The sequence below is a fragment of the Crinia signifera genome, chromosome 6, assembly GCF_055691185.1.
Source record: "Crinia signifera chromosome 6, ASM5569118v1, whole genome shotgun sequence".
Classification (NCBI taxonomy): domain Eukaryota; kingdom Metazoa; phylum Chordata; class Amphibia; order Anura; family Myobatrachidae; genus Crinia; species Crinia signifera.
Window position 1 is genome coordinate 5,291,946 of NC_139222.1, and position 26,972 is coordinate 5,318,917.

General features: G+C 50.1%; 2 protein-coding genes across 2 annotated transcripts; both read right to left on the minus strand.

Moving 5' to 3' along the window:
* Window positions 1-271: 271 nt before the first annotated feature.
* On the minus strand, window positions 272-3,500 carry LOC146007413 (uncharacterized). Its single transcript, XM_083145764.1, has 2 exons — window positions 3,492-3,500; window positions 272-3,345 (listed from the first exon to the last, which is right to left on the minus strand). The coding sequence occupies exons 1-2, from the start codon at window positions 3,498-3,500 to the stop codon at window positions 2,752-2,754; spliced, it is 603 nt and encodes a 200-aa protein (XP_083001890.1). The 3' UTR covers window positions 272-2,751.
* Window positions 3,491-25,708, minus strand: LOC146009886 (uncharacterized). Its single transcript, XM_083150482.1, has 7 exons — window positions 25,605-25,708; window positions 23,056-23,205; window positions 21,738-21,929; window positions 18,832-18,910; window positions 15,808-15,905; window positions 15,482-15,734; window positions 3,491-4,402 (listed from the first exon to the last, which is right to left on the minus strand). The coding sequence occupies exons 2-7, from the start codon at window positions 23,131-23,133 to the stop codon at window positions 3,615-3,617; spliced, it is 1,488 nt and encodes a 495-aa protein (XP_083006608.1). The 5' UTR covers window positions 23,134-23,205; window positions 25,605-25,708; the 3' UTR covers window positions 3,491-3,614.
* Window positions 25,709-26,972: the final 1,264 nt, after the last annotated feature.

A 26,972-nucleotide genomic window follows, 5' to 3' on the forward strand; every position in this document is an offset into this window, starting at 1 on the left:
AGAGCGTAAGGGCAGGCGTCCGGTCACAGAAATGCCTTATACTCAATAACATACCAATAAATTGTACCTTAAATTTTCTTTTTAAGTGGAGGGGGGGGGGTGTTTCTTTTTCAAGGTTTCAAGGTTTGAAAGTTAAAAAATATACAACTTGTGTACACGCATAGCATGATTTATATAATTGTACAATTTCTAACTACATTTGTACTCATCAAATAACTATGACTCAACCATTGTTATTGTAAAACAAATGTATGTTTATTATTGTCCACATGTACAAATCTTTCCAGTTGTAATCCACATTACTGTATAATTATGCTCAATTTTTTTTTTAATCCAATAAAAAATACACAATTTAAGAAATTGAAACTTAAAATGATGTGGTCCTGCAGTGCAAACCAAAGAAACCATTGATGTTCTTGTTTGATGGGGATATGCAGATACACATCCTGGATGTCCAGGGACGCCATGTAGTCCCTTGGTTGGCCGGAACTATTGACCGCAAGTTTTCCTTCATGAACCCTGGGACTCGGACGAATTTGTTGAACCGTTTTAAATTGAGGATGGGGCGGAATGACCCGTTGGGCTTCCGGACCAAGAAGAGGCTGGCGTAGAAACCTGTTCCTCGCTGAGACGCAGGTACCGGAGCTATGACCCGGACAACAGGAGCTTCTGGATGGACTGCACCAGAGCTCTGCACTTTTCCAAGTTCTTTGGAGAACTTGTGGAAAAGAATGAGCTTGGTGGTCGACGCCAAAATATTATGGAGTAGCCTCGGGAGACCACGCCCCGAACCCATGCGTCTGTTGTGGATTCCAGCCAGACATCTGACAACCACAGCAGGCAACCCCCCACCCTGGGATCCCCGAGGTGGAGCACCGCCCCGTCATACTGAGGACTTATACTCTGGCTTAGAGTCAGGTTGCCTGTTGGCCCGGGGACGCTTGCCCTTGGAGGACTTGGCTGGATTGGTTCTTGTAAAAGAATGTCCTATACCCCTGCCCTCGAAGTGAAAGGAATGGAAAGCAGCATGGGGACGTGGAGTAGGGGTGGGGTAGGAAAGTTGCCTTGGAAGCAGCCACCGTAGCCACAATTTTGTCCAGCTCCAACCAAAAAAGAGTGAACCCTCAAATGAAAGTGCTTCTAGGGTTTTCTTAGAATCAGAGTCCGCCGTCCAGAATCCACAGAGACTGACGTGCCGCCACTGCCGAACCTGACACGCAGGAGGTAAGGGTAGCCGCATCGAGTGCGGCCTCCCTTAAACAGAGTGCGGCCTGACGCATGATGTCAATAGTAGGCAACAGGTCATCTGCAATACCCCCTCCGCAACAGTCGCTGTGAGAGTGGTAGTCCATTCCACCCTGGCCTTGGCTACCCAAGCCGAAGCCAGGGTAGGCCAGACCACCACCCCAGATGTAGTATAAATGAGCTTGAGGACATCCCCACTTGGGGTGTCATCATCCCTGTCGTCAACCAGTTGCCCCTCCTCATCCTCCGAATCAGTATCCTGATGGAGGAGGGAAGGGGCCCCCTTGACTGGAGCCTTGCAGCTACCAGTCCTACCCTGTAAGGACGTTTGGATACCCTGGACGGAGGCAAATAATGCACGCGCCCAAGGGGGCTGAACCACAGGGGGGCTAACGCTAGAGACAAGGATGGCCTCACTGGCTGCTGGGGCGGTGCAGATGAGAGCTTATCTACTAGCTGCGCCATCACCTGAGTAAGGGACGTGGCCCAAGCAGGCTCCTGAGAGGAGGCCGTATCTGTGGTCTTCGTCTGCACATTGTGACAGCGCTGGCATAAACCCTCATGTATGTAGCCAATTGGGGATAGGCCTGCACTACAGGATGTACAAGACATTAATGCAGGGGCCCCGGTGTCCCTGCCGCTGCCACCTCTGGGAGACATACAAGACTTCTTACATAAAACAGGCAGCTCAAACGGACACAGATAACGCAATATACTTCTGTCAGGCAGTGATAGTGTTAAACCAGTACAGAAGATACAGCACACATACAAAGCAGAGAGAAATGGAACTCCGCTCCCTAAAGCAGCCATGGCTGGCCGGAGCATAAAACTCTGTACCCTGTGTCCTTGTAGGAGAGGTACAGGGGGGACTTGTCCAAGTGTCCTGGCAGTGGATAGGTGGAACCCTGGGTGGCTGAGTGCTCTCCGTGTCCCTCTTACACGTGCAGTTGGCAGGAAGGGATCTGTGGCAGGAACCCACGTGGGTATATAATTCCTCCTGTCCTCCAGGGGGAGGAGCCCACTCCCCCTACTAGAAAATGGCCGTCCCTGGTGGTCCAGCGGGGCTGATGGCGGACCAGTCTGCCTGCTTGCTAGTGCAGCCCGGTGGTCCCCCCCGCCATGCTGCTGCAGCCGCTTAAGTGTGTGCACTTCCAGTGGGGAGCGCATTTTATTTTTATCTGTGTCCCGGTGCCCGGTCACGGCCAGCCACCCGTGAGTGGAGCAGCAGTGCAGGAGCCGCCCCTCTCTGGAATGGTCGCTCTCCCACTCACTACCCAGCGTTAGCCCTGTGGCCCCTGACGTGTCCCAAAGAATAAATAGAAATGCAACAATGTTTAATGTCTAGCAAATGAAGTAAACTCAACTGTGACCATTTCCTGACAGGCTGTCAATATGTCTACCTACTCATGGGAATAGAAATGACTTCTTTGATGCGTAAAACATTTCGCACACTCATTTTTCTCATGTGTACTAAAAGCTGTTTTCTGTACAAAACATTTCCCACAATCAGAGCATCTCCACTGTGTGCAATTTCTTATGTGCAAAAAGACAAGATTTAGATTTAAAACATTTCCCACACTCTGAGCATTTAAATGGCTTCTCAGCCTTGTGAGTTATTTTATGTGCATAAAGAGAAGATTGAGATAAAAAACATTTCCCACATGCGGAACATCTAAATGGTTTCTCACCCGTGTGCCTTCTCTCATGTACAACAAGATCTGATTTACGTGCAAAACATTTCCCACACTCAGTGCATGGATATGGCTTCTTACGTGTGTGACTTCTCTGATGTACAACAAGAGAGGATTTGTTTAAAAAACATTTCTTACACTCAGAACATGTAAATGGCCTCTTAACATGACTTATGTTATGTGTAGCTAGATCTGATTTCCTTGTAAAACATTTCCCACACTCAGAACATGAAAATGGCCTCTCACCCGTGTGAATTCGCTGATGTCTAACAAGATATGATTTATCTGTAAAATATTTCCCACACTGAGAGCATTGAAATGGTCTCTCACTTGTGTGACTTCTCTCATGTCTAACAAGATGTGGTTTACGTGTAAAACATTTCCCACACTCAGAACATGGAAATGGCTTCTAACTTCTATGACATGTTATGTTTAGCACAATCTGATTTGATTGGAAAACATTTTCCCCACTCAGAACATGAAAATGGTTTCTCACCCGTGTGAATTCGCTGATGTTCAACAAGATGTGATTTCTCTTTAAAAGATTTCCCACACTGAGAGCATTGAAATGGCCTCTCACCTGTGTGACTTCTCAAATGTTTAACAAGATGTGATTTACGTGTAAAAGATTTCTCACACTCAGAGCATGGAAATGGCCTCACACCTGTGTGAATTCTCTCATGTTTTACAAGAACTGATTTTGTTAGAAAACATTTCCCGCACCCAGAGCATGGGCTTCTCACCTGTGTGACTTCTCTCATGTCTAACAAGACCTGATTTCACTGTAAAACATTTCCCACACTCAGAACATGGAAATGGTCCCTCACCTGTGTGAATTCTCTCATGTCTAACAAGTCCTGATTTCACTGTAAAACATTTCCCACACTGTGAGCATGGAAATGGTCTCTTACCTGTGTGAAGACTCTCATGTCTAGCAAGAGCTGATTTAGCTTTAAAACATTTCCCACACTCAGAGCATGGAAATGGTCTCTCACCTGTGTGACTTCTCTCATGTCTAACAAGATCTGATTTCGCTGTAAAAGATTTCCCACACTGTGAGCATGGAAATGGTTTCACTTCTGCATGACGCATTTGATGTGTGCGAAGGTGTGATTTAGATGTAAAACTTTTCTTACACTCAGAGCATGGATACGGCTTCACACCTGTGTGACTTCTCTCATGTCTAACAGCTAGTTTAGGTGTAAAACATTTCCCATGTTCAGAAGAGGAAATGACTGCATCACCGCGATGATCTGTTCTATGTGCAGTAATCTGTGAGTCACCAGAAGAACAGTCCTCAGGAATAGAAGGATCAGATGATATATCTGCACTGGGAAATGCTGGGTGTATATTTAGGGTAATGCAGATATCTTCTGGAGACCCTCGTGTCTTGTTCTTATCTTCTAATTTAATATCGGGAGACCAAACGAGATGTTCCTCCGAGGTGATCCCTGTATTGCGTCCATCTGGTAGAAATGACATAGTTACCCAAGTGTCCCACAGCAAAGGCATCATTAATCAATGTATGATCTCACCCCTATTCCCATAGGTCTGTGATTCATACGCCCTCATGACAATATTCTCTGGGTGCTACCAATCGCACAAAGAAACATAATACTGGGGAATAAAGGAAACGGGGAGATTGTTGGGACGTGTCCATGTAGCCCATCAGATGTCAGATCTGGAGATCACATCAGTGTCTGACAGTAGACAACCAGTCCGGAGCCGCCATGGTGATCCAGAACTATGAGGAGAGCCCAGTCCAGCAGCGCATCAAGAAAGAAGAGAGTCCTATTGGACAGCAGTGGGCAGGTTCAAGCAACACGATTGGGTGAGCCACTGGAGTAGACTGAGGTGGCAGCTAAGCATTGTGGGAAAGCAGATATAGTAGCTGAGGACTGGAGATGCCGGCATTGGTAGGAAGCAAGGTAACTATACAATGCAGCCACTCTCTATAAAGGCTCAGAATAATGTCATGTGCCAAGTCCATGGTCCCTAAATGTCTCCTGATAGATTGATTGACAAAAGACATTATCCAGCTTCCACATCTGTTTCCCTGCAAAATAAACTCCATTTCCCAGTCAAGGTAAAGTCCTTATTCCATGTCACAGTAAGAAACATTGCCTCCTTAATACACTAGAACCCTAGGTCTCTACTCGGCAATATTACTTAGTGTAGGAGCCAACGAGCTAATAGCTCCTGATGTAGGAGATACACCAGAGAGTGCGGGGAGGAGACTGGTCAGATCTCTGGGCTGGTAACACACAGTGACATGATGTGAGGGGGGGAGCAGGAGTATAATAGGGGCTGATGGCACCTGAGGTATGAGATACACCAGAGAGTGTGGGGAGGAGACTGGTCAGATCTCTGGGCTGGTAACACACAGTGACATGATGTGAGGGGGAGAGCAGGAGTATAATAGGGGCTGATGGCTGCTGATGTATGAGATACACCAGAGAGTGCGGGGAGGAGACTGGTCAGATCTCTGGGCTGGTAACACACAGTGACATGATGTGAGGGGGAGAGCAGGAGTATAATAGGGGCTGATGGTTCCTGATGTATGAGATACACCAGAGAGTGCGGGGAGGAGACTGGTCAGATCTCTGGGCTGGTAACACACAGTGACATGATGTGAGGGGGAGAGCAGGAGTATAATAGGGGCTGATGGTTCCTGATGTATGAGATACACCAGACAGTGCGGGGAGGAGACTGGTCAGATCTCTGGGCTGGTAACACAGTGACATGATGTGAGGGGGAGAGCAGGAGTATAATAGGGACTGATGGCTCCTGATGTATGAGATACACCAGAGAGTGCGGGGAGGAGACTGGTCAGATCTCTGGGCTGGTAACACACAGTGACATGATGTGAGGGGGAGAGCAGGAGTATAATAGGGGCTGATGGTTCCTGATGTATGATATACACCAGAGAGTGCAGGGAGGAGACTGGTCAGATCTCTGGGCTGGTAACACACAGTGACATGATGTGAGGGGGAGAGCAGGAGTATAATAGGGGCTGATGGTTCCTGATGTATGAGATACACCAGAGAGTGCGGGGAGGAGACTGGTCAGATCTATGGGCTGGTAACACACAGTGACATGATGTGAGAGGAAGAGCAGGAGTATAATAGGGGCTGATGGCTGCTGATGTATGAGATACACCAGAGAGTGCGGGGAGGAGACTGGTCAGATCTCTGGGCTGGTAACACACAGTGACATGATGTGAGGGGGAGAGCAGGAGTATAATAGGGGCTGATGGCTCCTGATGTATGAGATACACCAGAGAGTGCAGGGAGGAGACTGGTCAGATCTCTGGGCTGGTAACACACAGTGACATGATGTGAGGGGGAGAGCAGGAGTATAATAGGGGCTGATGGCTCCTGATGTATGAGATACACCAGAGAGTGCGGGGAGGAGACTGGTCAGATCTCTGGGCTGGTAACACACAGTGACATGATGTGAGGTTGAGAGCAGGAGTATAATAGGGGCTGATGCCAGCTGATGTATGAGATGCACCGGAGAGTGCGGGGAGGAGACTGGTCAGATCTCTGGGCTGGTAACACACAGTGACATGATGTGAGGGGGAGAGCAGGAGTATAATAGGGGCTGATGGCTCCTGATGTATGAGATACACCAGAGAGTGCAGGGAGGAGACTGGCCAGATCTCTGGGCTGGTAACACACAGTGACATGATGTGAGGGGAGAGCAGGAGTATAATAGGGGCTGATGGCTCCTGATGTATGAGATACACCAGAGAGTGTGGAGAGGAGACTGGTCAGATCTCTGGGCTGGTAACACACAGTGACATGATGTGAGGGGGAGAGCAGGAGCATAATAGGGGCTGATGGCTCCTGATGTATGAGATACACCAGAGAGTGCGGGGAGGAGACTGGTCAGATCTATGGGCTGGTAACACACAGTGACATGATGTGAGGGGGAGAGCAGGAGTATAATAGGGGCTGATGGCTGCTGATGTATGAGATACACCAGAGAGTGCGGGAAGGAGACTGGTCAGATCTCTGGGTTGGTAACACACAGTGACATGATGTGAGGGGGAGAGCAGGAGTATAATAGGGGCTGATGGCTCCTGATGTATGAGATACACCAGAGAGTGCGGGAAGGAGACTGGTCAGATCTCTGGGCTGGTAACACACAGTGACATGATGTGAGGGGGAGAGCAGGAGTATAATAGGGGCTGATGGCTCCTGATGTATGAGATACACCAGAGAGTGCGGGGAGGAGACTGGTCAGATCTATGGGCTGGTAACACACAGTGACATGATGTGAGGGGGAGAGCAGGAGTATAATAGGGGCTGATGTCTCCTGATGTATGAGATACACCAGAGAGTGCGGGGAGGAGACTGGTCAGATCTCTGGGCTGGTAACACACAGTGACATGATGTGAGGGGGAGAGCAGGAGTATAATAGGGGCTGATGGCTCCTGATGTATGAGATACACCAGAGAGTGCGGGGAGGAGACTGGTCAGATCTCTGGGCTGGTAACACAGTGACATGATGTGAGGGGAGAGCAGGAGTATAATAGGGGCTGATGGCTCCTGATGTATGAGATACACCAGAGAGTGTGGGGAGGAGACTGGTCAGATCTCTGGGCTGGTAACACACAGCGACATGATGTGAGGGGGAGAGCAGGAGTATAATAAGGGCTGATGGCTCCTGATGTATGAGATACACCAGAGAGTGCGGGGAGGAGACTGGTCAAATCTCTGGGCTGGTAACACACAGTGACATGATGTGAGGGGGAGAGCAGGAGTATAATAGGGGCTGATGTCTCCTGATGTATGAGATACACCAGAGAGTGCGGAGAGGAGACTGGTCACATCTCTGGCTGGTAACACACAGTGACATGATGTGAGGGGGAGAGCAGGAGTATAATAGAGGCTGATGGCTCCTGATGTATGAGATACACCAGAGAGTGTGGGGAGGAGACTGGTCAGATCTCTGGACTGGTAACACACAGAACACTTGATGTGAGGGGGAGAGCAGGAGTATAATAGGGGCTGATGTCTCCTGATGTATGAGATACACCAGAGAGTGCGGGGAGGAGACTGGTCAGATCTCTGGGCTGGTAACACACAGTGACATGATGCGAAGGGGAGAGCAGGAGTATAATAGGGGCTGATGTCTCCTGATGTATGAGATACACCAGAGAGTGCGGGGAGGAGACTGGTTAGATCTCTGGGCTGGTAACACACAGTGACATGATGTTAGGGGGAGAGCAGGAGTATAATAGGGGCTGATGGCTCCTGATGTATGAGATACACCAGAGAGTGCGGAGAGGAGACTGGTCAGATCTCTGGCTGGTAACACACAGTGACATGATGTGAGGGGGAGAGCAGGAGTATAATAGGGGCTGATGGCTCCTGATGTATGAGATACACCAGAGAGTGTGGGGAGGAGACTGGTCAGATCTCTGGACTGGTAACACACAGAACACTTGATGTGAGGGGGAGAGCAGGAGTATAATAGGGGCTGATGTCTCCTGATGTATGAGATACACCAGAGAGTGCGGGGAGGAGACTGGTCAGATCTCTGGGCTGGTAACACACAGTGACATGATGTGAGGAGGAGAGCAGGAGTATAATAGGGGCTGATGGCTCCTGATGTATGAGATACACCAGAGAGTGCGGGGAGGAGACTGGTCAGATATCTGGGCTGGTAACACACAGTGACATGATGTGAGGGGGAGAGCAGGAGTATAATAGGGGCTGATGGCTCCTGATGTATGAGATACACCAGAGAGTGTGGGAGGAGACTGGTCAGATCTCTGGGCTGGTAACACACAGTAACATGATGTGATGGGGAGAGCAGGAGTATAATAGGGGATGATGGCTCCTGATGTATGAGATACACCAGAGACTGCGGGGAGGAGACTGGTCAGAACTCTGGGCTGGTAACACACAGTGACATGAAGTGAGGGGAGAGCAGGAGTATAACAGGGGCTGATGGCTCCTGATGTATGTGATACACCAGAGAGTGCGGGGAGGAGACTGGTCAGATCTCTGGACTGGTAACACACAGTGACGTGATGTGAGGGGGAGAGCAGGAGTATAATAGGGGCTGATGGTTCCTGATGTATGAGACACACCAGAGAGTGCGGGGAGGAGACTAGTCAGATCTCTGGGCTGGTAACACACAGTGACATGATGTAAGGGGGAGAGCAGGAGTATAATAGGAGCTGATGTCTCCTGATGTATGAGATACACCAGAAAGTGCGGGGAGGAGACTGGTCAGATCACTGGGCTGGTAACACACAGTGACATGATATGAGGGGGGAGAGCAGGAGTATAATAGGGGCTGATGGCTCCTGATGTATGAGATACACCAGACAGTACGGGGAGGAGACTGGTCAGATCTCTGGGCTGGTAATACACAGTGACATGATGTGAGGAGAGAGCAGGAGTATAATAGGGGCTGATGGTTCCTGATGTATGAGATACACCAGAGAGTGGGGAGAGGAGACTGATCAGATCTCTGGGCTGGTAACACAGTAACATGATGTGAGGGGAGAGCAGGAGTATAATAGGGGCTGATGGCTCCTGATGTATGAGATACACCAGAGAGTGCGGGGAGGAGACTGGTCAGATCTCTGAGCTGGTAACACACAGTGACATGATGTGAGGGGAGAGCAGGAGTATAATAGGGGCTGATGGCTCCTGATGTATGAGATACACCAGAGAGTGCGGGGAGGAGACTAGTCAGATCTCTGGGCTGGTAACACACAGTGACATGATGTGAGGGGGAGAGCAGGAGTATAATAGGGGCTGATGGCTCCTGATGTATGGGATACACCAGAGAATGCGGGAGGAGACTGGTCAGATCTCTGGGCCGGTAACACACAGTGACACGATGTGAGGGGGAGAGCAGGAGTATAATAGGGGCTGATGGCTCCTGATGTATGAGATACACCAGAGAGTGTGGGGAGGAGACTGGTCTGATCTCTGGGCTGGTGACACACAGTGACATGATGTGAGAGGGAGAGCAGGAGTATAACATGGGCTGATAGCTCCTGATGTATGAGATACACCAGAGTGCGGGGAGGATACTGGTCAGATCTCTGGGATGGTAACACAGTGACATGATGTGTGGGGAGAGCAGGAGTATAATAGGGGCTTATGGCTCCTGATGTATGAGATACACCAGAGAATGCGGGAGGAGACTGGTCAGATCTCTGGGCCGGTAACACACAGTGACATGATTTGAGGGGGAGAGCAGAAGTATAATAGGGGCTGATGGCTCCTGATGTATGAGATACACCAGAGAGTGCGGGAAGGAAACTGGTCAGATCTCTGGGCTGGTAACACACAGTGACATGATGTGAGGGGGTAGAGCAGGAGTATAATAGGGGCTTAATGGCTCCTTATGTATGAGATACACCAGAGAGTGCGGGGAGGAGACTGGTCTGAACTCTGGGCTGGTGACACACAGTGACATGATGTGAGAGGGAGAGCAGGAGTATAACATGGGCTGATAGCTCCTGATGTATGAGATACACCAGATAGTGCGGGGAGGAGACTGGTCAGATCTCTGGGCTGGTAACACAGTGACATAATGTAAGGGGGAGAGCAGGAGTATAATAGGGGCTGATGGCTCCTGATGTATGAGATACACCGGAGAGTGCGGGGAGGAGACTGGTCAGATCTCTGGGCTGGTAACACACAGTGACATGATGTAAGGGGGACAGCAGGAGTATAATAGGGGATTCAGTATTGAATCCCGGCGGTCGGGATCCCGGCGTTCAGAATCCCGACGCCGGAATCCCGACAGCCGGAATGCCGACAAGGGGGGGACGTGGATCGCCCCCCCTTGCGGGCTCGCTGCGCTCGCCACGCAGCGGGCCCGGTGCCTCGCTACGCTCGGCACACTAATTTATTCTCCCTCCAGGGGTGTCGTGGACACCCCAGGAGGGAGAATGTGTCGGCATTTCGGCGGTCGGGATTCCGGCGTCGGGATTCTGAACGCCGGGATCCCGACCGCCGGGATTTTAACTGCATCCCTATAATAGGGGCTGATGGCTCCTGATGTATGAGATACACCAGAGAGTGTGTGGAGGAGACTGCTCAGATCTCTGGGCTGGTAACACAGTGACATGATGTGAGGGGTAGAGCAGGAGCTGATGGCTCCTGATGTATGAGATACACCAGAGGGTGCGGTGAGGAGACTGGTCAGATCTCTGGGCTGGTAACACACAGTGACATGATGTGAGGGGGAGAGCAGGAGTATAATAGGGGCTGATGGCTCCTGATGTATGAGATACACCAGAGAGTGCAGGGAGGAGACTGGTCAGATCTCTGGGCTGGTAACACACAGTGACATGATGTGAGGTGGAGAGCAGGAGTATAATAGGGGCTGATGGCTCCTGATGTATGAGATACACCAAAGAGTGCAGGGAGGAGACTGGTCAGATCTCTGGGCTGGTAACACACAGTGACATGATGTGAGGGGGAGAGCAGGAGTATAATAGGGGCTGATGGCTCCTGATGTATGAGATACACCAGAGAGTGCGGGAAGGAGACTGGTCAGATCTCTGGGCTGGTAACACACAGTGACATGATGTGAGGGAGAGAGCAGGAGTATAATAGGGGCTGATGGCTCCTGATGTATGAGATACACCAGAGAGTGCGGGGAGGAGACTAGTCAGATCTCTGGGCTGGTAACACACAGTGACATGATGTGAGGGGAGAGCAGGAGCATAATAGGGGCTGATGACTTCTGATGTATGAGATACACCAGAGAGTACAGGGAGGAGACTGGTCAGATCTCTGGGCTGGTAACACACAGTGACATGATGTGAGGGGGAGAGCAGGAGTATAATAGGGGCTGATGGCTCCTGATGTATGAGCTACACCAGAGAGTGTGGGGAGAAGAATGGTCAGATCTCTGGGCTGGTAACACACAGTGACATGATGTGAGGGGGTAGAGCAGGAGTATAATAGGGGCTTAATGGCTCCTTATGTATGAGATACACCAGAGAGTGCGGGGAGGAGACTGGTCTGAACTCTGGGCTGGTGACACACAGTGACATGATGTGAGAGGGAGAGCAGGAGTATAACATGGGCTGATAGCTCCTGATGTATGAGATACACCAGATAGTGCGGGGAGGAGACTGGTCAGATCTCTGGGCTGGTAACACAGTGACATAATGTAAGGGGGAGAGCAGGAGTATAATAGGGGCTGATGGCTCCTGATGTATGAGATACACCAGAGAGTGCGGGGAGGAGACTGGTCAGATCTCTGGGCTGGTAACACAGTGACATGATGTAAGGGGGAGAGCAGAAGAATAATAGGGGCTGATGGCTCCTGATGTATGAGATACACCAGAGAGTGCGGGGAGGAGACTGGTCAGATCTCTGGGCTGGTAACACACAGTGACATGATGTAAGGGGGACAGCAGGAGTATAATAGGGGATTCAGTATTGAATCCCGGCGGTCGGGATCCCGGCGTTCAGAATCCCGACGCCGGAATCCCGACAGCCGAAATGCCGACAAGGGGGGGACGTGGATCGCCCCCCCTTGCGGGCTCGCTGCGCTCGCCACGCAGCGGGCCCGGTGCCTCGCTACGCTCGGCACACTAATTTATTCTCCCTCCAGGGGTGTCGTGGACACCCCAGGAGGGAGAATGTGTCGGCATTTCGGCGGTCGGGATTCCGGCGTCGGGATTCTGAACGCCGGGATCCCGACCGCCGGGATTTTAACTGCATCCCTATAATAGGGGCTGATGGCTCCTGATGTATGAGATACACCAGAGAGTGTGTGGAGGAGACTGCTCAGATCTCTGGGCTGGTAACACAGTGACATGATGTGAGGGGTAGAGCAGGAGCTGATGGCTCCTGATGTATGAGATACACCAGAGGGTGCGGTGAGGAGACTGGTCAGATCTCTGGGCTGGTAACACACAGTGACATGATGTGAGGGGGAGAGCAGGAGTATAATAGGGGCTGATGGCTCCTGATGTATGAGATACACCAGAGAGTGCAGGGAGGAGACTGGTCAGATCTCTGGGCTGGTAACACACAGTGACATGATGTGAGGTGGAGAGCAGGAGTATAATAGGGGCTGATGGCTCCTGATGTATGAGATACACCAAAGAGTGCAGGGAGGAGACTGGTCAGATCTCTGGGCTGGTAACACACAGTGACATGATGTGAGGGGCAGAGCAGGAGTATAATAGGGGCTGATGGCTCCTGATGTATGAGATACACCAGAGAGTGTGGGGAGGAGACTGGTCAGATCTCTGGGCTGGTAACACACAGTGACATGATGTGAGGGAGAGAGCAGGAGTATAATAGGGGCTGATGGCTCCTGATGTATGAGATACACCAGAGAGTGCGGGGAGGAGACTAGTCAGATCTCTGGGCTGGTAACACACAGTGACATGATGTGAGGGGAGAGCAGGAGCATAATAGGGGCTGATGACTTCTGATGTATGAGATACACCAGAGAGTACAGGGAGGAGACTGGTCAGATCTCTGGGCTGGTAACACACAGTGACATGATGTGAGGGGGAGAGCAGGAGTATAATAGGGGCTGATGGCTCCTGATGTATGAGCTACACCAGAGAGTGTGGGGAGAAGAATGGTCAGATCTCTGGGCTGGTAACACACAGTGACATGATGTGAGGGGGAGAGCAGGAGTATAATAGGGGCTGATGGCTCCTGATGTATGAGATACACCAGAGAGTGCGGGAGGAGACTGGTCAGATCTCTGGGCTGGTAACACACAGTGACATGATGTGAGGGGAGAGCAGGAGTATAATAGGGGCTGATGGTTCCTGATGTATGAGATACACCAGAGAGTGCGGGAGGAGACTGGTCAGATCTCTGGGCTGGTAACACACAGTGACATGATGTGAGGGGAGAGCAGGAGTGTAATAGGGGCTGATGGCTCCTGATGTATGAGATACACCAGAGAATGCGGGGAGGAGACTGGTCAGATCTCTGGGCTGGTAACACAGAGTGACATGATGTGAGGGGAGAGCAGGAGTATAATAGGGGCTGATGGCTCCTGATGTATGAGATACACCAGAGAGTGCGGGGAGGAGACTGGTCAGATCTCTGGGCTGGTAACACACAGTGATATGATGTGAGGGGAGAACAGGAGTATAATAGGGGCTGATGGCTCCTGATGTATGAGATCCACCAGAGAGTGCGGGGAGGAGACTGGTCAGATCTCTGGGCTGGTAACACACAGTGACATGATGTGAGGGGAGAGCAGGAGTATAATAGGGGCTGATGGCACCTGATGTATGAGATACACCAGAGAGTGCGGGGAGGAGACTGGTCAGATCTCTGGGCTGGTAACACACAGTGACATGATGTGAGGGGAGAGCAGGAGTATAATAGGGGCTGATGGCTCCTGATGTATGAGATACACCAGAGAGTGCGGGGAGGAGACTGGTCAGATCTCTGGGCTGGTAACACACAGTGACATGATGTGAGGGGGACAGCAGGAGTATAATAGAGGCTGATGGCTGCTGATGTATGAGATACACCAGACAGTGCAGGGAGGAGACTGGTCAGATCTCTGGGCTGGTAACACAGTGACATGATGTGAGGGGGAGAGCAGGAGTATAATAGGGGCTGATGGCTCCTGATGTATGAGATACACCAGAGAGTGCGGGGAGGAGACTGGTCAGATCTCTGGGCCGATAACACACAGTGACATGATGTGAGGGGAGAGCAGGAGTATAATAGGGGCTGATGGCTACTGATGTATGAGATACACCAGAGACTGCGGGGAGGAGACTGGTCAGATCTCTGGGCTGGTAACACACAGTGACATGGTGTGAGGGGAGAGCAGGAGTATAATAGGGGCTGATGGCTCCTGATGTATGAGATACACCAGAGAGTGCGGGGAGGAGACTGGTCAGATCTCTGGGCTGGTAACACACAGTGACATGATGTGAGGGGGCGAACAGGAGTATAATAGGGGCTGATGGCTCCTGATGTATGAGATACACCAGAGACTGCGGGGAGGAGAATGGTCAGATCTCTGGGCTGGTAACACACAGTGACATGATGTGAGAGGGAGAGCAGGAGTATAATAGGGGCTGATGGCACCTGATGTATGAGATACACCAGAGAGTGCGGGGAGGAGACTGGACAGATCTCTGGGCCGATAACACACAGTGACATGATGTGAGGGGAGAGCAGGAGTATAATAGGGGCTGATGGCTCCTGATGTATGAGATACACCAGAGAGTGCGGGGAGAAGAATGGTCAGATCTCTGGGCTGGTAACACACAGTGACATGATGTGAGGGGGAGAGCAGGAGTATAATAGGGGCTGATGGCTGCTGATGTTTGAGATACACCAGAGAGTGCGGGGAGGAGACTGGTCAGATCTCTGGGCTGGTAACACACACTGACATGATGTGAGGGGAGAGCAGGAGTATAATAGGGGCTGATGGCTGCTGATGTATGAGATACACCAGAGAGTGCGGGGAGAAGACTGGTCAGATCTCTGGGCTGGTAACACACAGTGGGCAGATACATTTCCGTCAATATTCCTTAACAAGTGTCCTTTACTCACATAAGCTGATATCTGTAGGGATTTCCTCCTCCTTAAACTGAATGTCTCCTGTCACATACGTCTCTCCTCCCTCTGTATCTTCTGCCTTCATATCAGTCACATATGTCTCTTTTTCTCCCTCTGTATCTTCTGCCTTCATATCAGTCACATACGTCTCTAATTCTCCCTCTGTATCTTCTGCCTTCATATCAGTCACATACGTCTCTTCTTCTCCCTCTGTATCTTCTGCCTTGATAACAGTCAGGGATTCACCCTAAATTATGACAATAACATTACACAGTATAATATCACTTTGGTATATTTGTAAGACCCTAAACCCCACCTACCTGATCCTCCTGTTGGGTCCTGTGATTCTGCGCTGTACAATCCTGGGAATACAGAGGACAGGGACATCTCTCTGGGGTATTCCTGTTACTGGGCCCATCTGTAGGAGACACACAGTGACTGAGGACATGGTATATATGTGATTATCCTGGGAATACAGAGGACGGGGACATCTCTCTGGGGTATTCCTGTTACTGGGCCCATCTGTAGGAGACACACAGTGACTGAGGACATGGCATATATGTGATTATCCTGGGAATACAGAGGACGGGGACATCTCTCTGGGGTATCTCTGTTACTGGGCCCATCTGTAGGAGACACGCAGTGACTGAGGACATGGTATATATGTGATTATCCTGGTAATACAGAGGACGGGGACATCTCTCTGGGGTATTCCTGTTACTGGCCCATCTGTAGGAGACACACAGTGACTGAGGACATGGTATATATGTGATTATCCTGGGAATACAGAGGACGGGGACATCTCTCTGGGGTATTCCTGTTACTGGCCCCATCTGTAGGAGACACGCAGTGACAGAGGACATTGTATATATGTGATTATCCTGGGAATACAGAGGACGGGGACATCTCTCTGGGGTATTCCTGTTACTGGGCCCATCTGTAGGAGACACACAGTGACTGAGGACATTGTATATATGTGATTATCCTGGGAATACAGAGGACGGGGACATCTCTCTGGGGTATTCCTGTTACTGGGCCCATCTGTAGGAGACACACAGTGACTGAGGACATGGTATATATGTGATTATCCTGGGAATACAGAGGACGGGTACATCTCTCTGGGGTATTCCTGTTACTGGGCCCATCTGTAGGAGACACACAGTGACTGAGGACATGGCATATATGTGATTATCCTGGGAATACAGAGGACGGGGACATCTCTCTGGGGTATTCCTGTTACTGGGCCCATCTGTAGGAGACACACAGTAAATGAGGACATTGTATATATGTGATTATCCTGGGAATACAGAGGACGGGGACATCTCTCTGGGGTATTCCTGTTACTGGGCCCATCTGTAGGAGACACACAGTGACTGAGGACATTGTATATATGTGATTATCCTGGGAATACAGAGGACGGGGACATCTCTCTGGGGTATCCCTGTTACTGGGCCCATCTGTAGGAGACACACAGTGACTGAGTACATTGTATATATGTGATTATCCTGGGAATACAGAGGACGGGGACATCTCTCTGGGGTATTCCTGTTACTGGGCCCATCTGTAGGAGACACGCAGTGACTGAGGACATGGTATATATGTGATTATCCTGGGAATACAGAGGACGGGGACATCTCTCTGGGGTATTCCTGTTACTGGGCCCATCTGTAGGAGACACGCAGTGACTGAGGACATGGTATATATGTGATTATCCTGGGAATACAGAGGACGGGGACATCTCTCTGGGGTATTCCTGTTACTGGGCCCATCTGTAGGAGACACACAGTGACTGAGTACATGGTATATGTGTGATTATCCTGGGAATACAGAGGACGGGGACATCTCTCTGGGGTATCCCTGTTACTGGGCCCATCTGTAGGAGACACACAGTGACTGAGTACATTGTATATATGTGATTATCCTGGGAATACAGAGGACGGGGACATCTCTCTGGGGTATCTCTGTTACTGGCCCATCTGTAGGAGACACACAGTGACTGAGGACATTGTATATATGTGATTATCCTGGGAATACAGAGGACGGGGACATCTCTCTGGGGTATTCCTGTTACTGGCCCCATCTGTAGGAGACACACAGTGACTGAGGACATTGTATATATGTGATTAATATTATCCTGGGAATACAGAGGACGGGGACATCTCTCTGGGGTATTCCTGTTACTGGGCCCATCTGTAGGAGACACGCAGTGACTGAGGACATGGTATATATGTGATTATCCTGGGAATACAGAGGACGGGGACATCTCTCTGGGGTATCTCTGTTACTGGCCCCATCTGTAGGAGACACACAGTGACTGAGGACATTGTATATATGTGATTATCCTGGGAATACAGAGGAAGGGGACATCTCTCTGGGGTATTCCTGTTACTGGGCCCATCTGTAGGAGACACACAGTGACTGAGGACATGGTATATATGTGATTATCCTGGGAATACAGAGGACGGGGACATCTCTCTGGGGTATCTCTGTTACTGGCCCCATCTGTAGGAGACACGCAGTGACTGAGTACATTGTATATATGTGATTATCCTGGGAATACAGAGGACGGGGACATCTCTCTGGGGTATTCCTGTTACTGGGCCCATCTGTAGGAGACACACAGTGACTGAGGACATTGTATATATGTGATTATCCTGGGAATACAGAGGACGGGGACATCTCTCTGGGGTATTCCTGTTACTGGGCCCATCTGCAGGAGACACGCAGTGACTGAGGACATGGTATATATGTGATTATCCTGGGAATACAGAGGACGAGGACATCTCTCTGGGGTACTCCTGTTACTGGGCCCATCTGTAGGAGACACACAGTGACTGAGTACATGGTATATATGTGATTATCCTGGGAATACAGAGGACGGGAACATCTCTCTGGGGTATTCCTGTTACTGGGCCCATCTGTAGGAGACACACAGTGACTGAGGACATTGTATATATGTGATTATCCTGGGAATACAGAGGACGGGGACATCTCTCTGGGGTATTCCTGTTACTGGGCCCATCTGTAGGAGACACACAGTGACTGAGGACATTGTATATATGTGATTATCCTGGGAATACAGAGGACGGGGACATCTCTCTGGGGTATCTCTGTTACTGGCCCCATCTGTAGGAGACACAAAATGACTGAGGACATTGTATATATGTGATTATCCTGGGAATACAGAGGACGGGGACATCTCTCTGGGGTATCTCTGTTACTGGCCCATCTGTAGGAGACACGCAGTGACTGAGGACATTGTATATATGTGATTATCAGATGCTGGGTGTATATAGGGGACCCCCATAACTGCACTCTCCTGTACAATAAATGTCTCGTCTTACCCAGTGATGTGAGGGGCCGGTGATTCTCCATCATCACATCCTTGTACAGACCCCTGTGTTCCTCTATATACTCCCTATCCTGCATGGAGAGATAGACAGTGACACCCTGACACCTTATAAGCACCTGACACACACAGTGATACAGTCATCACCCAGACATATCCCCCGGTGTTACTGTATAACATCCCATTCCCAGCAGTCACCTCTCCGGTCACATCCCCCGGTGTTACTGTATAACGTCCCATTCCCAGCAGTCACCTCTCCGGTCACATCCCCCGGTGTTACTGTATAACTTCCCATTCCCAGCAGTCACCTCGTCGGTCACATCCCCCGGTGTTACTGTATAACGTCCCATTCCCAGCAGTCACCTCTCCGGTCACATGCCCCGGTGTTACTGTATAACGTCCCATTCCCAGCAGTCACCTCTCCGGTCACATCCCCCGGTGTTACTGTATAACGTCCCATTCCCAGCAGTCACCTCTCCGGTCACATCCCCCGGTGTTACTGTATAACTTCCCATTCCCAGCAGTCACCTCGCCGGTCACATCCCCCGGTGTTACTGTATAACGTCCCATTCCCAGCAGTCACCTCTCCGGTCACATGCCCCGGTGTTACTGTATAACGTCCCATTCCCAGCAGTCACCTCTCCGGTCACATCCCCCGGTGTTACTGTATAACGTCCCATTCCCAGCAGTCACCTCTCCGGTCACATCCCCCGGTGTTACTGTATAACTTCCCATTCCCAGCAGTCACCACTCCGGTCACATCCTCCGGTGTTACTGTATAACGTCCCATTCCAGGCAGTCACTACTCCGGTCACATCCCCCGGTGTTACTGTATAACGTCCCATTCCCAGCAGTCACCTCTCTGGTCACATCCCCCGGGGTTACTGTATAACGTCCCATTCCCAGCAGTCACCTCTCTGGTCACATCCCCCGGTGTTACTGTATAACGTCCCATTCCCAGCAGTCACCTCTCTGGTCACATCCCCCGGGGTTACTGTATAACATCCCATTCCCAGCAGTCACCTCTCCGGTCACATCCCCCGGTGTTACTGTATAATATCCCATTCCCAGCAGTCACCTCTCCGGTCACATCCTCCGGTGTTACTGTATAACGTCCCATTCCCAGCAGTCACTACTCCGGTCACATCCCCCGGTGTTACTGTATAACGTCCCATTCCCAGCAGTCACCTCTCTGGTCACATCCCCCGGGGTTACTGTATAACGTCCCATTCCCAGCAGTCACCTCTCTGGTCACATCCCCCGGGGTTACTGTATAACATCCCATTCCCAGCAGTCACCTCTCCGGTCACATCCCCGGTGTTACTGTATAACGTCCCATTCCAAGCAGTCACCTCTCTGGCCAAATCCCCCGGTGTTACTGTATAACGTCCCATTCCAAGCAGTCACCTCTCCTGTCACATCCCCCGGTGTTACTGTATAACGTCCCATTCCCAGCAGTCACCTCTCCGGTCACATCCTCCGGAGTTACTGTATAACGTCCCATTCCCAGCAGTCACCTCTCAGGTCACATCCCCCGGTGTTACTGTATAACATCCCATTCCCAGCAGTCACCTCTCCGGTCACATCCCCCGGGGTTACTGTATAACGTCCCATTCCCAGCAGTCACGGCTCCGGTCACATCCCCCGATGTTACAGTATAACGTCCCATTCCCAGAATTCACCTCTCCGGTCACATCCCCCCCCGGGTGTTACTGTATAACGTCCCATTCCAAGCAGTCACCTCTCTGGCCAAATCCCCCGGTGTTACTGTATAACGTCCCATTCCCAGCAGTCACCTCTCCTGTCACATCCCCCGGGTGTTACTGTAAAACGTCCCATTCCTAGCAGTCACCTCTCCGGTCACATCCTCCGGAGTTACTGTATAACGTCCCATTCCCAGCAGTCACCTCTCAGGTCACATCCCCCGGTGTTACTGTATAACGTCCCATTCCCAGCAGTCACCTCTCCGGTTACATCCCCCCGGTGTTACTGTATAACGTCCCATTCCCAACAGTCAGCCCTCCGGTCACATCCCCCGGTGTTACTGTATAACGTCCCATTCCCAGCAGTCACCTCTCCGGTCACATCCCCCTGTGTTACTGTATAACGTCCCATTCCCAGCAGTCACCTCTCCGGTCACATCCCCTGGTGTTACTGTAAAATGTCCCATTCCCAGCAGTCACCTCTCCGGTCACATCCCCCGGTGTTACTCTATAACGTCCCATTCCCAGCAGTCACCTCTCTGGTCACATCCCCCCAGTGTTACTGTATAATGTCCCATTCCCAGCAGTCACCTCTCCGGTCACATCCCCCAGTGTTACTGTGTAACGTCCCATTCCCAGTAGTCACCTCTCCGGTCACATCCCCCGGTATTACTGTATAACGTCCCATTCCCAGCAGTCACGGCTCCGGTCACATCCCCCGATGTTACAGTATAACGTCCCATTCCCAGAATTCACCTCTCCGGTCACATCCCCCCGGGTGTTACTGTATAACGTCCCATTCCCGGCAGTCACCTCTCTAGTCACATCCCCCGGTGTTACTGTATAACGTCCCATTCCCAGCAGTCACCTCTCCGGTCACATCCCCCGGTGTTACTGTATAACGTCCCATTCCCAGCAGTCACCTCTCCGGTTACATCCCCCAGTGTTACTGTATAACGTCCCATTCCCAGCAGACACCTCTCCTGTCACATCCCCCCAGTGTTACTGTATAATGTCCCATTCCCAGCAGTCACCTCTCCGGTCACATCCCCCAGTGTTACTGTGTAACGTCCCATTCCCAGCAGTCACCTCTACGGTCACACCCCCAGTGTTACTGTATAACGTCCCATTCGCAGCAGTCACCTGTCCGGTCACATCCCCAGGTGTTACTGTATAACGTCCCATTCCCAGCAGTCACCTTTCCGGTCAGCAGTTGAATGATCTTGTTGGCGAGTTCCAGGATCTTCTGGTCATTGTGCCTCTCATGTATCAGTGAGTGAGGTGGAGGCACCGTGATGGGGCTCTGGGTCCTGCTCAGTCCTCCTGACACACGGTGACGGCTGCTGGGTGTCTCACACTCTCCGGATGTCTTCCTCACTACTGTGTAATCCTGTGTATTAGGGGAGACACCAAATATCGTTATATACACTCCCAGATCCCCTCACCTCCCTGTATTATTACTATAGATATAAGTGATGTCACTGTCACCTCCTTGGTCACGTCCCTGTAATATTACTATAGATATAAGTGATGTCACTGTCACCTCCCCGGTCATGTCCCTCTATTATTGCTACAGATATAAGTGATGTCACTGTCACCTCCCCGGTCACCTCCCTGTATTATTACTATAGCTATAAGTGATGTCACTGTCACCTCCCTGGTCACGTCCCTGTATTATTACTATAAATATAAGTGATGTCACCTCCCTGTATTATTACTATAGATATAAGTGATGTCACTTCCCTGTATTAATACTGTAGATATAAGTGATGTCACTGTTACGTCCCTGTATTATTACTATAGATATAAGTGATGTCACTGTCACTTCCCCGGTCCCGTCCCTGTATTATTACTATAGATATAAGTGATGTCACTGTCACCTCCCCGGTCACGTCCCTGTATTATTACTATAGATATAAGTGATGTCACCTCCCCAGTCATGTCCCTGTATTATTACTCTAGATATTAGTGATGTCACTGTCTCCTTCTCGGTCACCTCCCTGTATTATTACTATATATATAAGTGATGTCACTGTCACCTCCCTGGTCACGTCCCTGTATTATTACTATAGATATAAGTGATGTCACGGTCACCTTCCCGGTCACCTCCCTGTATTATTACTATAGATATAAGTGATGACACTGTCACCTCCCCGGTCACGTCTCTGTATTATTACTATAGTTATAAGTGATGTCACTGTCACCTCCCCGGTCACGTCCCTGTATTATTACTATAGATATAAGTGATGTCACCTCCCCGGTCACGTCCCTGTATTATTACTATAGGTATAAGTGATGTCACTGTCACCTCCCCGGTCACGTCCCTGTATTATTACTATAGTTATAAGTGATGTCACTGTCACCTCCCCGGTCACGTCCCTGTATTATTACTATAGATATAAGTGATGTCACTGTCATCTCCCCGGTCACGTCCCTGTATTATTACTATAGATATAAGTGATGTCACTGTCACCTCCCTGTAATATTACTATAGATATAAGTGATGTCACTGTCACCTCCCCGGTCAGCAGGTAGATGATCTCCAGGGTGATAGTTATTATCCTCTCAGTCCTGGGACTCCTGTCCATGTCCATCGTCAGGGAATCAGTGAGTATACAGAACGTGTGACGTGTAATAAAGACTCCGGTTCCTCACAGCTGGAGCGCCTAGGAATAAATATAATACATATAACACACCACAGAGCGCACATTTAACACAGATATGTAACACGGAGTAGCCAGTAAAGCAACAGAGTAACAGTAACCTGGATACACTTCACAAGCTGTATACTAATATTAACAGGACACCACAGGCTGCTCCCCCTGTATAATAACAGGACACCACATGCTGCTCCTCCTGTATAATAACAGGATAATACAGGCTGCTCACCCTGTATATTAATAATAGGATACCACAGGCTGCTCCCCCAGTATAATAATAACAGGACACCACAGGCTGCTCCCCCAGTATAATAATAACAGGACACCACAGGCTGCTCCCCCTGTATAATAATAACAGGACACCACAGGCTGCTCCCTCTGTATAATAATAACAGGACACCACAGGCTGCTCCCCCTGTATAATAATAATAATAATAATAGGACACCACAGGCTGCTCCCCCTGTATAATAATAATAGGACACCACAGGCTGCTCCCCCTGTATAATAATAATAGGACACCACAGGCTGCTCCCCCTGTATAATAATAGGACACCACAGGCTGCTCCTCCTGTATAATATTAACAGGACACCACAGGCTGCTCCCTCTGTATAATAATAATAGGATACCACAGGCTGCTCCCTCTGTATAATAATAATAATAGGACACCACAGTCTGCTCCCCCTGTATAATAATAACAGGACACCACAGGCTGCTCCCCCTGTATAATAACAGGACACCACAGGCTGCTCCTCCTGTATAATATTAACAGGACACCACAGGCTGCTCCCTCTGTATAATAATAATAGGATACCACAGGCTGCTCCCTCTGTATAATTATAACAGGACACCACAGGCTGCTCCCCCTGTATAATAATAACAGGACACCACAGGCTGCTCTCCCTGTATAATAATAACAGGACCCCACAGGCTGCTCCCCCTGTATAATAATAACAGGACACCACAGGCTGCTCTGCCTGTATAATAATAACAGGACACCGCAGGCTGCTCCCCTGTATAATAATAATAACAGGACCCCACAGGCTGCTTCCCCTATATAATAATAACAGGATACCACAGGCTGCTCCCCCTGTATAATAACAGGACACCACAGGCTGCCCCCCCTGTATAATAACAGGACACCACAGGCTGCTCCACCTGTATAATAACAGGACACCACATGCTGCTCCCCCTGTATAATAATAATAGGACACCACAGGCTGCTCCCCCTGTATAATAATAACAGGACACCACAGGCTGCTCCCCCTGTATAATAACAGGACACCACAGGCTGCTCCACCTGTATAATATCAGGACACCACAGGCTGCTCTCCCTGTATAATAATAATAATAATAGGACACCACAGGCTGCTGCACCTGTATAATAATAGGACACCACAGGCTGCTCCACCTGTATAATAATAGGACACCACAGGCTGCTCCCCCTGTATAATAACAGGACACCACAGGCTGCTCTCCCTGTATAATAACAGGACACCACAGGCTGCTCCACCTGTATAATAACAGGACACCACATGCTGCTCCCCCTGTATAATAATAATAGGACACCACAGGCTGCTCCCCCTGTATAATAATAACAGGACACCACAGGCTGCTCCCCCTGTATAATAACAGGACACCACAGGCTGCTCCACCTGTATAATAACAGGACACCACAGGCTGCTCCCCCTGTATAATAATAATAGGACACCACAGGCTGCTGCACCTGTATAATAATAGGACACCACAGGCTGCTCCACCTGTATAATAATAGGACACCACAGGCTGCTCCCCCTGTATAATAATAACAGGACACCACAGGCTGCTCCCCCTGTATAATAATAACAGGACACTACAGGCTGCTCCCCCAGTATTAATAATAACAGGAAACCACAGGCTGCTCCCCCTGTATAATAATAACAGGACACCACAGTCTGCTCCCCCGGTATAATAATAATAGGACACTACAGGCTGCTCCACCTGTATAATAATAGGACACCACAGGCTGCTCCCCCTGTATAATAACAGGACACCACAGGCTGCTCCCCCTGTATAATAACAGGACACCACAGGCTGCTCCACCTGTATAATAACAGGACACCACATGCTGCTCCCCCTGTATAATAATAATAGGACACCACAGGCTGCTCCCCCTGTATAATAATAACAGGACACCACAGGCTGCTCCCCCTGTATAATAACAGGACACCACAGCCTGCTCCACCTGTATAATAACAGGACACCACAGGCTGCTTCCCCTGTATAATAATAATAATAATAATAATAATAGGACACCACAGGCTGCTGCACCTGTATAATAATAGGACACCACAGGCTGCTCCACCTGTATAATAATAGGACACCACAGGCTATTGCGCCTGAATAACTACATGATGTCTACTGTACCGTCTACAACTACAGGAAACAGTCAAGATGTGACCCGGATGTTGTTATGAGAGGGGGCTTGGCTCAGGCCGGATATTCCTTGAAACAAGGTAGGGACTTGAAACGCATATACCGGAAGTTACTCTGTCCAGCTTCTCCTCCTAGCGACCGCCTGTCCCTTATGACGTCATGACGCACGTACAGAGCGCCCTCCTGCTGCAGCTGCTGGATGCGGCCACCAGGGGGAGAGCGTGTGACAGAGAGGTGTCCGGTATTACAGGACTCCGGAGTATAATGCTGGAGAAGCAGGGAATGAATGTGACGTCAGCATAGATGTTGGAGAGAGGATCTGGTGGTATAAGACATGAATGGAGGATATTAGAGAGGAGCACACTGCAGACATGATGACACCCATGTTATAATGGGAACACAGACTAGGGGTGGCCATCGGTGCAGTCGCCATCAATCCATCAAACTATGTGATGGACAACCATCGATAGTTTTAGCTATCGATGGTCATTCATTCTCTTTGACTGTCTGGCCCAGAGGCCAATCAGAATGTAGGGCGGGGCTTCGGTGTTCAGCTATACTTACTCAGTGTCCTACTAAGATGCGGAGTACACTTCACAGGTCCTGCATACCCTCCAACGTTTTTAGGCCAGAAATCGGTACTGAAAGGGGGCGTGGCTATGGCTAAAGAGGTGCGTGGTCGCACCCCCTTTCCGAATGTATACTGGGCATTTTTCAGATATATGTATTTAAAATGCAGGAGAAGAGGGGAGGAGCTAAGCCATGTTGGAGGGTATGCAGGTAACAGAGCCCTGGGGGGCATATGGCACCCTGCCCCCCGGCCCAGCACCTGATGCAGCTCATGTCACATGGTGGCTTGGTGGGCTGCTGGCATATTAAATCAGTATATACTTATTTAAAAACTAAGTATATTAAATATGCCAGCAGCCCACCAAGCCACCATGTGACATGAGCTGCAGACAAACAGGTGCGGCACGATGCTGGGTGCTAGAAGACACAGCTGGAGTGATTTAGTGCAGCCTGGCTGAGCCACCTCCTTGCTGCACTCTGGATGAGATCATCTCTGATGTGCTTGCTGTTACATTCCAGTGTGGCAGGCTCCGGACTGGGACGGCGACCACTGCGTCCACATGGAGATCATCCCCCCTGTGCTCCCCGGGGCTGGCCACCGCACCCCTCTCTCCCTCACAGAGATTCGCACCCTCAGTTCTCCGTCTGTGCATGCACAGACAGTGAGGGCAGAGAGACATCCTTCCCCTGAGTGCGCAGGGCGCGGTGCTGGCGTGCGACGTCATGACGCCACGCAATACCCGCAATGCACTCATGGGAACGGAGGGGAGAGAGGGGAGAGCTGGCGCA

What these genes read in the sequence shown, in the direction of transcription:
- LOC146009886 (XM_083150482.1), bottom strand. Translation starts at nt 23,133, where the DNA reads ATGGACATGGACAGGAGTCCCAGGACTGAGAGGATAATAACTATCACC. An exon ending in GGACCCAACAGGAGGATCAG is followed by an intron (nt 15,735 to 15,807) that starts GTAGGTGGGGTT and finishes GTCATAATTTAG; the next exon opens with GGTGAATCCCTGACTGTTAT. An exon ending in CCCTACAGATATCAGCTTAT is followed by an intron (nt 4,403 to 15,481) that starts GTGAGTAAAGGA and finishes CATTTCTACCAG; the next exon opens with ATGGACGCAATACAGGGATC.